A 14,137-nucleotide genomic window follows, 5' to 3' on the forward strand; every position below is an offset into this window, starting at 1 on the left:
AGACAGGAGTTATTTTATGGTGAAGAAAATGTGTTCAAAAAGCGCTTTCATGAAATTGGTAAGCTGTCACCAGGTCTACTTTGTACACCATTTTCTTGCTCGAGTCTTTTTCTTTTTATAAAGTTTCCTGCTGAGGATGCTACCGGTCTCAACTGTCTAAGTGAAAAGTGGATCAAGAAATATTTATCTATACTCCAGCCTTCAAGAGAGAAGGTGGGAAGGCCCATGTGGACATCCCTGTATTGCCCCTCACCTCTGGGCACATTGGGACCCGTGGAGAGAGCTTCAAAGATCAGGCACGAGGCACTTCAGCGGCCCCCCGGCCCCCATGCCTATTTCTCAAGCCCAACCCTACAAGGCCATAGGTGGGTACCTCACCTTCTGCTGGTCCATCCCAGCCTCCCTCTACAGGCTGTGCCGCTGCTGGGGGAGCAGTCTCCTCCACTGTGGCGTGTTTGTACCTGACGAAATAGATCAGGTCTTGAACATCATCGAGCACCGCAGCCTCCTCAAAGACGCTACTATCCTTCGTTTCCAGGTCTCTGTTTTCCGTCACGCGAGCATCGAGCATATTCTCTGCCTCTGTCAGAATGTGTGACTCCCAAGCACGAAAGACCTTATCGAGGACTTTCTCCACGTTATAGGGCAGGCTCTCGCTCTGAGCTGACTTCAGCTTGGATGACATGTCCTGGAACATGGCTTCCAGCTTGTGGATGTCAAAGTACTTCTGGAATCGCTGCAGAGACTGCTGATCTTTAAAGAAGCTGCTGATTATGGGCAAGTCCTCCAAATGGACACTCTCCTCAGGCTGCACAGGGGCATGTGGAGCCCAGGGGAATGGGTCATCGTCAGGGTCCTTGGCAGCAGACCCCTGGCTTCCTGGGTCCACGAATTTCTCTGCATCCTCGTCGTCCTCTTTCGAGGGTTCTACCCCAGGCTTCTCCATGAGCCCTGAGGTCTTTGGGTGGCCCTCATGGTTGTCTTCTTTAAGATAATCAGGATCTTTCTTCTGAGACGCTTCCCCTAACTCTGGAGTATGATTTTCTTTCTTGCCAGGAAAGTCACTTCCTTCAGAGGGTCTCTGTACCTTCTGATGCACAGGAGAGCTTCCTTCTTTTTCCACCACCGGGCCACCTGCGTCCCTGCCCAGACTGTCTACCGTTTTACCCGCAGTCTCATTTTTTCTTTCATTTTCCGATATATGACTAGTTTCTTCTTTGTTTTTTTCAGTTTCTGGATCAGTCTTAATGGCACCTGAAACAGATTTTTCAGGGTTTTGCAGGTCAACATCTAACCTCTTATCCTGAATCTCAGGACTTTTTTCTTTAGACTGCTTTGCACTTATAGCATTTTCATCCTCCAGGAGTTCTTCAGGGCTGTAATCTTCATCTTCTGGGTTTGGTTCTTTTGGGTGGAAGCCTCGCCCTTCTGTGCTATCAGTTTGGCCTGTTTTTCTTACTTCCTGCCCTTCATCCGAGGCATCCTTGGTGACCCTGGTGACCTCTTCTTCAGAGAGCTCTCTCTTTTCGCTCACTTGCTTATTAACTGTGGCAGCCACACCTCCTTGTTGCCAGGAAAGCTTTCTTTCCAGAACGGGACCCTCTTCTTCCAGGTCTCCTGGCAAGCCCATGTCATCTGGAGAGGAGAACCTAGTCTGATTTTGAAGTTTAAGAAGCCGATCCTTTATAAGTTCTGCGCTCGGATGCTCCCCCGAAAGCACGTGTGGTTTAGGCCCACTTATTGAACCGTCTACTTCGTCCACGCTGTCTTTGGAAGCATTAGGCTGATGATCGCCTGAGGGGGCTGCCACGCCCACAGATTCCTGTTCAGTCTTTCCTTCATCCTCTTGATTCCCCGCCGCTTTTGCTTGCCGGACTGAGTCACTCTTTGAGGCACCTTCCAAACTCCACCCTGAGGGCTTTTCTTCGTGAAGCATTTCTTTGGAGATGTGAACGGCTGCTCCTTTCAGGTCATTCTCTTGGTTAGCAAAGGCTGATTTTAATGTTTCTGTACTTTTTTCAGCAGCTGGTGAAGAGCTGAGGTGGCCACTCTGAGAAGAGCCCTGCACAGCCTGGTCTTCTTGCGTCTCGTCCTCTAGCCCTACCTCATGCTGCACCCAGTCCCTCCTGGGCTCCTCAACTTTCCGCCCCTTGCCTTTCATGTGAAGTCCTGCGCCCACTTCCGGGTCGTCGTCACTGTCTGCTTTGGGGACTTCTACATTCACAAGGTGGTCTGCTGCCTTTTCAGGGTCAGTACGATCTTCTGGTCGTGGTTTCCCCAATCTGCTATCCATGACTAATGGGTCATCCTCTTCCTTTGAATCAGAACTCTCTAAATCTGTGTCTGTGTTTTCTTCCCCTTCCATAACATCAGAGAAGACAGTATCTTCCCGGTGTTTTGGTATATCTTTATCACCCTTTTTGATGTCTGGGGGCTGAGTTTCCTCAACTTTATGCTCTTCGTTTGAATTCTGCTCTTTCTCTGTTGGGTGTTTCTCAATTCCGGAGTGCCCTGGAGTTTTCGTATCTTCTCCATCTGTAAAGGTTAGTAACGGCAGCTCATCGAAGTCTTCTTTATTCTCCTCTTCTTCCTTTCCCACTGTGTAATACTCAGGATCCAAATCCTCAACAAAATCATCCTCTAATGAAGTAACAAGTCTGGTTGTCTCATCATCAGATACAAGTGCATCTGCAGTTGAGCCAAATTTGGTTTTCAAGTCCAGAGTCATTTCTGTTTTCAAAAGTTTATAAGCATCGATCTTCTCCTGCTCGTGCGAGACCTGAGAACTATTGCTGGTTTTGTTGTTTTCACTGTCTGGCACTTTTAACTTATCTTGCAGCATTTCTCCAAAAGATTCAAATGAAGTTCGCTCTCCCTGAGCATGACCTGTTTGACTGTTTACCTGGAGGTGGCTCTTCTGAGCCTCAGATCTTTCCCTGAGTTCCGCAGTGTTTTCTGAGAGTACGCTTTCACTTTCCTCTGAGTTGGGTTCTCCTGGCTCAGGTTCAGTGTCACTTTCATTAGATGCTTCAGGAGGTTCTTCCACACGCTGAGCAGTTTTTTCTTTAACTTCTTCAGAATCTTCAGTGGCAGAATCGTACAATTCCAAAAATCCTAAAAGTTCTTCGACATTATAATTATCAAAATCATCTCTTCCCCCATCAAAACAAACGAAATCTGTCTCCTGCAAGGCAAAGAAAAACATTAGCGTGTCACTAACTGAGTGTCAAAAAAACACGTGCTTGCCCACGCTAATGACAGAGATGATTGCAAATTCATGTTTGGTCCTGGCGGGGCTTTTGTGCCAACCCTGGGGAGTCAGGAGATAGAAGGATAGACCCCCATCTTTCCCTTGGCTTTGTATTTCCATGAGGAAGGGCTCCGACCTGAGTAATGTTCCTGGCTTCCCTTCATTCTCTTTTTCCCTGAGGAGGAATGACTCATGTGGCTGGTGGGTTTGTCCTGCACCACCCCTGTTCTCTGCTTGGGCCTGGCTGGAGGGAACACGCACCCTCTCTCTTCCGTGCTGGCAGTTTTATAAGGGACAGTCCACTAGGAGAGCCCCCTAGTTGGCTAGCTCTGCCTGTGGCTGGGTAAGTCTGTCTCATTCTAGACTGCCATGTTCAAAGCCCATTAATTTCTGCACACTTGAGCTGTGTTCTCCAAAAAGTTTTATCAGTAAGAGATGGTGACATCCTGGTCTCCATCTACCTGCCTGCTGGGTTTCTCAGTTTGTTCTGAGTACAAGTAGGGAAAAGTAGGGCATCATTTATTGGTCCTCCCCACTTCCAGCATTTATACCTGATGCTCTGGGAATTTAATCCGTAATAGTTTGTCCAGAAGAAACTGGAAGACCACCCAGCATCTCCCTCATCCTCCCCTCTAGGCTGTACTTTCCTGCTTACCTAGCTGGAAACAGGCAGTACCACCTTGCTGACAGGCTCTCGGTCTACACGGATTCCTGACTTATACTTTACTTGGACTGGGAAAGTTAAATCAGCTTAAGAAGCATCTTACTGAAATACAAGTGCAGGGGAAGTAAAAATATCGAGGGACAAAGAATGGTGTCAGGGGGCTCCCACTTAACCATCACAAGTACAGCTTGAAGACAAGATTCAGTGAGGGATGCACTCCACTCTAAATCAGGGTTCTGATTAGGTGTCAAAGAGATCTGCTTTCAGACTACCCATAAACCTAATACTTTTTTTTAACCTCTGCTAGTAAACAAATTGACATAAAAGGGGTCATTAAACAGAGGGAAAAGTTTAAAAACCAACAAAGATAATTTCCTTCCCCTAACTAAAGTCTCAGAGTCCTTGGAGAGACCGGACAAGTGTGGCAGGAACGAATGATTCCTCTGCTCACCACGTGCCTTTCTAAGCCATTTCTTCACGTTGAGGGAAGCATGGAGTGAGAGGTGCAACAAGAAGGTGGAATCCCCAACAAATGAGGTCTCTGTGACCCTTGAGCTGCTGTCTAGCGTATAATTTCCCTCCCAGCAGGATCCTCATTAGGAGCAAGGACTAACAGGCAATCAGGCTGATTTCATGACCCTTGGGAAGACAAAAAGTTTCAAGAATAGCAACGGCTCTGTGGCTTCATCTATTCAGCAGAGCTCAGCTATACATGCCCCAGGCGGGCAGCCTGCACACTCTTGCAGAGACTCCAAAGAGTTGCTTGAAGATTTCTGTTTGAAGGTGGGTTTCAATTCTTATTAATTTTAAACCTCCAGAAAATAATCAGCTGGAGTAAGGATCCCAGAACACAAAATCCTTGTCATCACAAAGCTACTTAAATTAGTGCACCTGGATGAATGCCTTCCAGACTGTGCAGTCAGGACCTTGCAGATTCGAGGCTGGACCGTGTGTGAAATACTCAGGTTCCCTTTTCCAGAATCTATCCCATAACTCTAATCCCTTAAATCATTAAAGAGTCCAAAAGAAAACCTTATGGCCTAACGTATAATTTAGGGTTTGATTAATTTAACCTGATTTCTATATACTCAAAATGTCTAAAGGCTATTCAATGAGTATTGAGACAACTTCTCATCTTGCTCGAAGTAAAAAAAAAAAAAAAATTACTTCAGGTAATTTGAAGTAAAAAAAAGTAAAAAAATATTTATTTACTTCCTGAATTTAATAACTAAATACAAAGATACTGAATTCATTTTTTTCTCATATCAAGTAGCAAATAAAAATCCTGAATAAGCATACACAGCTTTGTACAAGAACACCTACTTCAACATAGAACTGTCAGATTCTGATACAAAGTCTGCCATAAATTCTTTTCAAACTTCTCTTTTCTTTAAAGGCAGTCTGATAAATTAAAATCTGATACACAGATGTTAACTTGTTTTTCCTTTTTTGATCAAAACACATTCGAAATTAGTTAATTAAGTGTAACCCTAACTCCAACCCTAATTTTTTATGATTTTATGTGTTTTGATCAAAACACATTCAAAATTAGTTAATTCGGTGTAATTGGTGAATTTGTAAGTCTATTTATAACTGAGAACAACAACAAGAGAATCCACAACTTACATCTGTTGGAACTTGCAGCTCTTCTTGAGTATATTCATGGACTACTTGGATTAAATCCTTTGGAAAATATCCAAAAGTATGCCCAACCTACATTAAAAAACAGCAGAAGAAATGAGTATCAATCAAAATTCTGTATAAGAAACATAAATGAGAGACCTCTCAGTAGTGAGAGGAAACATACAGATAGGCAGATATAACCACAAGAGAGAGATAGTTGCTGTTATGATTACAGAGATTATTATTCCAAAATAAATTAATACAGAATGTTGTAAGGACAACTTTTCTAAAACTACTGAAATTTTCTTTCAATATTCAGCTTAATTCTAAACACAGGGCACATACAGTGAGATTTCTGAAATAGCTAGAAGATCTGTACAAGAGAAAGTGTATATTATGCAATTAAAACTATGTAAATAAAAGTTGGTTAGAAATAATTCCAAATACCCTCTAACAAGAATTTATCTGCACATTTCACAGCATCACTCATAAACCAGGTCTTAGACGTATTAATAAGTGAAAAAAAAAATACATTTCTGAAATGCATGACCAGTACAACAAAAGGCAAATATTGACTGATACCATGGACTGCACTAGCTTTTTCCAAACTAGATTTTCAAGTTTTGTGGGAGAAAATAAAATTCATACTAATCTACACAGCAAGCTTAGTTTCATGCAAGTAAAGACAGAAGATAATCCCATTTATCTATAGCACGAACAGCTTTCCCAACAAGAATACTGGAATGGGTTGCCATTTCCTTCTCCAGGGGATCTTCCCAACCCAGGGATTGAACCACTGGGTCTCTTGCATTGCAGGTGGTCTCTTGACTGAACCACCAAGGAGACCTAAAAGGTATTATTATCAGTATATTGTGTGTCCTCTTGAGAAACACATACTGTCTTTTACTAACTATAGTCTGAAAGGGAGTAGCAGATCTCTTCCCAATCAATAAAGGAGGAGACTGACAAGCAGATCAAATGCACAGAAAAAAAAAAAAAAAGAGGGTATCTTATCACTAACTCCTAAAATACCCACATTATGAGAGCTTTTGTTATATTTGGCAACTCTGTGAAAGCCAGTTTTACTAGAACACTGCCTTGAAGATTAGATAAGACAGTGCAATTTTAAATTGCTACACTGGCAGTTAAAGTATAAAATTCTAAAAAACCAAAAGAAAAAAAAAAGCTGCAGAATGAAAACTAAAAAACAGAAACAAGAACCATCTTGAAAGCTCAGGAGACAGAGTTTTTAATCATGAAATGAGAGGGGAGGCTGAGGGAAAATACACTTTTTTCCTTCTCAGGAAAAGTTTATTAAGAGAATCTAGAAAAGGCAAAGAAATCAGAGCTATGTGGAGAAAGGAAATACATTTATCTTGGTGTGATCTTTGTCAACTGAGACTACAAGTTGTAAAAAAAAAACTCCATATATTTTTACATTGAGTAGGTCCTGTTTCTTAGGATCTGACAAAAAGACACAGAATCATAGGTCCTCATGATTGAAGGTAACTTTTATATCTAATCTTGCTTCTATATCTCATCTCTGTTGATTTGATTTGGGAAAAGAATATTGTTTCAAGAGAACAAGTACATTAGCTACACTTGGGACAAATGGAAACAAGTGCTGCTCCCTGAAAGGAGATATTCACAAGGAAAATGGGTAAGACACATGCCCCGTTACAGAGTTTCTGACTTTACTAGAGCTAAGACAGTACACATTAACTGCGATACAAGGCAGTAAAAGGAATGCCACACGAGTAGTGCAAACAAAGCGCCGCCTGCACGGTTATTAGACAGCAAAGATCCCTTCTGGCTGAGAGCTGAGGGCAGGGTTTCCCTGCAAAGGCAGGGTCAGAGTCAGGAACCAGAAAGATTGGCAGGCTCTCTAGAGGTGAAAAGTCAAGTTCACTTACCCAAATGCTCCAACTTCACCACTTTATCAAAAACGGTATGGGCTTGAAAAAAAAAACGTTCCAAGAGTAAAGGCTATCAAGAAATCTCATGCAATAGACTTGAAAGGAACAAAACAGATTCTCTTCTGAATATGGTGATTCAATTGGTGTGTGTATGTTTGTTAGTCGCTCAGTTGGGTACGACTCTTTGTGACTCTATGGATTGTAGCCTGCCAGGCTCCTCTGTCCATGGAATTCTCCAGGCAAGAACACTGGAGTGGGTAGCCATCTCCTTCTCCAGGGGATTTTCCCGACTCAGGGATCAAACCCAGGTCTCCTGCACTGCAGGCAGATTCTTCAGCATCTGAGCCATTCAACTGGGATTCTGCCTAAATAGAAAGGTTGACCTGACCAGTTGGTCTTACTGGAGGAATGTGGACCACCAGCAAAATAAATCTGTTTTTCCCAATAGGGGATTCTTAAGCTTTCTTTTCTGTTGTTTGATTTACAGACAGTGAAAATGTTCACCTTTGGGACTGAGTGTTTCTCTAAGTTTGGACAATCCTTAGGTATTCAGGACTCTTACTACTTTCAATAAATAATCAGGCAACACATCACATAGAAAGGAAGGGACAATAGCTCATAAGCCTCCCAATCAGGTCACTTCTAGTGAATCACCTCATTAAAAACATCAAAGCATGACAAGTCATTGATTTCCATGTCCACCATCCCCGCACCCACAGAGCTGGCTGGGAATAGACCTGCTGGGAAGAACTTGTGGGAGCAAGTGTCCAAAGAGCAGGAAAAGGATGCCCCAGCAGTTGCAAGCAAAACAAGCAAACAAACAGGAAAGCACACAGCAAAAATCACATTTTGCTTTTTTAACAGAAACAGCACACATGATTAGGTATGTTAACAGTTTAGAAAAAAAAATCTTTTAAAAAATCAGCTCTTAACAGGAATGCCTGAAACACTACCTTGCCCATATTTTAGAGGATTAAGTCTAATGCTCACGAATCCTTCCTTTTTGAAACAATGAAGTTAAGACGTTTCAAAGTGAAGTGAAGTTTCAGGTTTCACTATTGGTAACCACCAGTTTGTTTTCTGCATCTGTGAGACTGCTTCTGTTTCGTTATATTCATTTGTCTTACTCTTTAGCTTCCACATATAAGTGGAAGTATTTGTATGTACAGTATTTGTAATGTACAGTATTTGTCTTTGCCGTATTTCACTAACACAACACCCTCCAATCCACCCATGTTGCAGATAGGAAGACTGCAGTCTTTTAATGAATGAACAATACTCTATTGCAACTCAACAGACATGAGTTTGAGTAAACTCCAGGAGTTGGCGATGGACAGGGAGGCCTGAAGAGCTGCAGTCCATGGGGTTGCAAAGAGTCAGACACGACTGAGAGACTGAACCTAACTGAAATGAACTGAATACTCTACTGTGTGTGTGTGTGTGTGTGTGTATATATATATATATACACATACACACATATATATATATACACCACATCCTTATTTGCTACGTATGGAGCACTCGTGGCTTGTAAGGCCTGACTCTGAGGAGCAGCACCTGGAAGCAGTTCACTTCTGTTGGAGACCCTCTTCTGCGCCAGGCCTGATGCCAGCAGGGGACACAGAACGAGCCCCTTTTTCCACAGTCAAGCAGAGGGGACAAGTTAACTCCATCAAAGACTCTAAGAAACTGTAGCTACTTAAATCTACAGTGCTAAACAAGTCAATAAAAAGGCAGAAAATTATGTCAAATTTTTACTTACACTTCCAGCCCAAACTTCAGGTGATCCCCCTGCCAGTTTATAGTAGACATATACAGTGTCTCCTTTTTTAAAATTCACAAAACGACAATCCGGGCCTGTAAAATCTTCTAGAGCCTCACCCCGGTACATTAGCACTGTATAGAAAGAGGGGTGGAAAAAAAGCGGGTATCAGGATTCAACTTTCAAATATTGATTTATCAGGAAACATAACAATCCACTGTAAACAACAATCAAGCTTCTCCAGTACTCTCTGAAACCAATCAGCCTCAACTCATATGCTCAGAGCATCTATAGAGCTGTATCGTTATAAATCAGGACATCCCCCTGCAAGTAGCCAGGAGAGAGGGAAATTTGCCCTGTTTTTCTCTATGGATAATGCAAACAAAAAGCAATGCGTCCACTGCCACACGTGGCTGGTCTCGAGTGAAACTCCTGGTTCCCTCTCTAACCATCCAGCTTTCAGTCTTTGCTGTTTCATAATTATAAAAAGCTTCATTTTGCAGTTGGGTAAATTCAAGCACAGAGGCAACTAGTGTAAGCATGACTACATGCAGTGGTAATAGGTAACTGGGGAGAGCACCCAAGAACCCCCAAGAGGTCAATTAACTTGAACTAACCACTAAAAGGCCCTCTTCAAGTGGTTGTAACTGCTACTGTGCAACAGTAAACACCTTCCACTTCACTTGCAGTCAAGTTGCTCTGTCAGTATCTGGATAAATGAATGGAAAAGGCTATCATACCCAATTATGGATCCAATCACATAAGATAATATCTTCTGAAAGCACATAATGCTGAATATATCCAACATTAAGGAGGTTTATTTATTTCTAAAAACAAAATCAAAAGTGGGCAAACAGGTTTTGTTTCTATAAGCAAAATCGTATGTGGCAGGGACAAGCAAAACCATGAGAACTGTCCAGTAGTTACCTTCAGTCTTAACATGCAGGACTTAAACTATATTCGATCTAGAAATTGATAGAAGCAGTATTTTTCTTTTTGTTGGCCAAATATACAGCTTCTCGTCAAATGAAATAACAAATGCAATTAAATAGCAGAGAAAGGGAAGGATGAAACGGAAATAACACTTGTTCTAAAAGCCAACTGGCAATAAGTACCTTAAGATGTATCTTTACATACATATTTGAGGGACAAACACATATTTAAAGGGGGTTATTTGGATTTTGAAGCTGATTATTTAAATACATGTCAGCATTCTAATTCAGATATAATTAGGTGAGAGGCAAAGTTGAAGGTGATGGACAATTCTTAAATTGATAGACTGGGGATCCTATCAGAATTGGAAATAGGAAGATCACTGCAGGGGTATAATAATAAATCAGACGACAACATAATGCACTCCGTGGGGCAGCTACCTGAAAAGCACACAAGGACAGCTAACATGGACACACCTTACTAAACAAAACACTTTATGCAATACAACAGGGGACCCAGACCCTGCTCTAGCTGCTGGCTATTGCCTTTGGCTACACTTGTTGGACACCCGCCATTTCTCCAGTTATGTGACACCCATGGGCCCTTCTAACACCATGTCTCCATACTGAGGAAGCATTAGGGATGTTATAATTTTCCAGATGACTGGTTTTGAGGTACCCAGGCAGGATAGTGTTTGAAAGCAAAGCATAGCCAACACTGGCCATATCCAACCTGGACTTACTCTGAGAAAACTACAGGAAAAATTGATGGAAGTTGCTCCACTTTTGTAGCGTTTATTTACATCAGTCTTAGGGTTACCTCTAGGAATGGCTTAAATAAATCCAAGACAGCCTCCTTTCTTTCCACTAATGATGTGGCAGTGCTACGGTTCTTCCGATTGTGAAATCTGTTTTTGAATAACACTGATTTCAATCTAAATAGCTAAACTGTAGGCTTTGGCCTCAGAAGGAATGTTTTTCTATATGCACTGATTACAACACATGAACAACCTTGTGTGAAATGGTTGTCAGTAAGTTACAAGGTTATTTGAGACCACAACGATGATAGGGGCCCAAGGCAAAAGCACAGGAGGAGAGCCCAACAATGTAACTGATCAAGGCTCAAGCTGGCTGGATTTATAAAACCCCTGGGGTATTTACTATTTTCACTTTAACAATCTTCATCTGAGTCTGGGGATCTCTGCCCTTCTCACTACCCCCAGCCCACCCCGAATTCGCGGTTAGGGAACAATTTCGCTTCCTGCGCATTGGAGACGACTGGTACCAGGTGGCCGATGCAGAGTCTCGGCCTCTTTCGAGAGACAGATTTTGGCCTTCCCGGTGCCCTCCCTGCCGGGCTATTTGCGGGAGCCTTCCAAGCACAGAAATGATAGGATTGAGGCAGAGCCGGGGAGGAGACCTTGGAACACACCGCACGCCTGGACTCCGGGCTCGTTCCAAACCTCAACTCCAATCCCTGTTGAAAAGGCGGTCCGAGCCCGGAATCTGACTTAAGCAGAGGGGCGAAGGGGCTGCGCCAGGGAGGATTTTCCGAGCCCTAGCAACCTGCAGCAGGGAAGACGCCCACCGAGTCCCGGCGCATCCGCCCCCGGACTGCACCCAGCGAGGACCCGGCGACGGGGGCAGGAAAGCGCTCGCAGGCAGCGTGCGGAGCCCGGGGCGCACGGCGCGCAACCCCATCTCCCCTCGGAGCCGGGGCGTGCCGGGGGAAGGGACATTGCGAGCTGCCCCCGGGGAAACCGGGGGGCCACCTCCGAACCCCCCACACCATCCCCCGCCTCCGTCCGCGAAGGAAAAATGAAAAGCTGGCAACAAGTGGGAGGCAGAGACCCCCACCGCCGAGGCCGGTTGGCCCGGGCGCCCGGAAAGCCGGAGGGGACAGACGCAGGGACCCGGAGGTCGCCCTCCCCCACCACCCGGCGCTCCGCCCTCCCGGCCTGCGCCCCCCGGGTCGGCTTGCGGGGCGGCCGAGCTCCCGCTCCCGCCCCGGCGATGCCCCGGCGCCGCCGCCGCCCTCCCGGCACTCACTGCTGCATTCTTCGTCCGCGCAGAGTTTGAGCTGCGAGAAGCGCCGGCCGGGGTCCTGCTCCGGCTGGCCGGGCACGCGCCAAGGCGGCCCGAGCAGGAGCAGCCAGAAGAGCAGCCCCTGCGCCGCAGCCATGTTGTGGTCACCTCGCGGAGCCGGTGACGCGGAGGACGCGGCCGGGGCGGGCGCCGGCGGGCGGGGCGCGGGGCGCGGGGCGGGGCGCGCGGGCGGGGGACGCGCGGCGGCGGGAGGGGCGGCGCCGGCCGGCTTGTGAGTCCGCTGCCGACACGTCAGCGCGGCCTCCGGGAGAGGACCGCGGGGGTCCCGGAGGAGGAGAAGGACTCGCGCTCCCACCTCCTTGCCGAGGCCTCTTCGTCGGGTGTCTGCCTTGGCAACCGGGACTCTCTTCTTCCTCGTCCAACCGCGTGCCTTTGCCTCGGTCCCTGCGTCGTCCACCCTCCGCGAGACTCCATTCCTCGCTCACTCTGCTCTTCCATCTTGCATCCCCCACCCCGCGCCATCCCACAGCAGGTCCTCTTGGACCCCTTTCTTGCAGCTTCCGATTTCTGGTCCTTCTCAGTCTGGCTCATCCTCACCTCCCCATCGTGGTTTGATACTTCTTTTTCCTAACTACCAAATCCCACGCACGATTTTCCACTGGTAGTCTCGAGTTCGAGATTCCCTCTTCTGATTCCCAGGAGTTTTGGGGAGCATCCCCATCCCGTGATCTCCTTATAGGAAAAGGAGGGGTCAGCAGAATGATGGGTCGCTGATGTACATTAGAGCCCGTGGCCTGCTTGGCCTTTTTCCGCACCCCTCGTCCCCTAGCCTTGGGGGATGTAGATGGGCAATGGGTCCCCATGCTGAGATCTTCAGATTCTGGGGGTTTTATCCATAAGAAATTTAAAGTGTTAGTCGCTCAGTCGTGTCCGATTCTTTACGACCCCATAGAATGTAGCCTTGGAGAAGGCAATGGCACCCCACTCCAGTACTCTTGCCTGGAAAATCCCATGTATGGAGGAGCCTGGAAGGCTGCAGTCCATGGGGTCGCTAAGAGTCGGACACGACTGAGCGACTTCACTTTCACTTTTCACTTTGATGCATTGGAGAAGGAAATAGCAGCCCACTCCAGTGTTCTCGCCTGGAGAATCCCAGGGACAGGGGAGCCTGGTGGGCTGCCGTCTATGGGGTCGCACAGAGTTGGACACAACTGAAGTGACTTAGCAGCAGCAGCAGCAGAATGTAGCCCACCAGCCTCCTCTGTCCAAGAAGGATACTGTCAAGGCAAGAATGCTGGAGTAGGTAGCCATTCCCTTCTCCAGAGGCTCTTCCTTGCCAAGGGATTGAACCAGGGTCTTCTACATTGCAGGCAGGTACTACATTACCGTCTGAGCCAGCAGAGAAGCTCTTATCCATAAGGGGAGAATAATTTAATTCAATGCCAATATGTTGAAATTCCATTTCATGTTACCATTTTAGGCCAGACATTGGACAAAACACTAGGGTGGTGAAGGCAAACATGTAGATCAACAGACAAGCCCACAATTTAGGAGAAACCAACTCACATCAAAACGACGGCAAGCAAAAGTTGTTAGGAAGGAAAAGCTAGTTAGTAGCGTCTACCATTTGTTGAGTGTTTTCTTCATGTCCAGGTGGTATTCTAAAGTCCTTATAGGTATCAGTTTGTTTAATCTTCACAATAATAGTAGGTCCTGTTACTGCCTTCATTTTCAAGATGAAGATATTGCATTTGTCTTTGACCAGGGGCTTCTCTCTATAGTCTCTGCCAAAGCTAATCATCAACTAACCCCAAATGCCAATCAAACCCATTAATTAGTTTCCCAAACTGACTGGATTCCTTAAAAGCAAGAGGAAAGAATGTGGTCCATCTATGCAAACCATAATGTTGAATAAAGAAAAAGACGAGCAAGAGTTCACAGTTG

The 14,137-nt window shown here is 45.4% G+C and overlaps 1 protein-coding gene across 4 annotated transcripts in view; it reads right to left on the reverse strand.

The window, feature by feature from the left end:
* MIA3 (MIA SH3 domain ER export factor 3) overlaps window positions 1–12,368 on the reverse strand; it is a 63,016-nt gene extending 50,648 nt beyond the window's left edge. For 3 of the 4 annotated variants that reach the window (XM_044943158.2, XM_044943157.2, XM_025286072.3), the window contains exons 1-4: window positions 12,197–12,368; window positions 9,216–9,349; window positions 5,541–5,627; window positions 379–3,184 (exon numbers count right to left, since the gene is read on the reverse strand). In XM_044943158.2, coding sequence (XP_044799093.2) covers window positions 379–3,184; window positions 5,541–5,627; window positions 9,216–9,349; window positions 12,197–12,329 — 3,160 coding nt within the window. In that variant the 5' untranslated portion in view covers window positions 12,330–12,368. Of the gene's footprint in view, window positions 1–378; window positions 3,185–5,540; window positions 5,628–9,215; window positions 9,350–9,832; window positions 9,925–12,196 lie in introns of all 4 variants that reach the window. The other variant, XM_044943159.2, reaches the window with a different exon arrangement.
* Between the last annotated feature and the right edge of the window lie 1,769 nt (window positions 12,369–14,137).

The sequence above is a fragment of the Bubalus bubalis genome, chromosome 5 (genome assembly GCF_019923935.1).
Source record: "Bubalus bubalis isolate 160015118507 breed Murrah chromosome 5, NDDB_SH_1, whole genome shotgun sequence".
Lineage (NCBI taxonomy): Eukaryota > Metazoa > Chordata > Mammalia > Artiodactyla > Bovidae > Bubalus > Bubalus bubalis.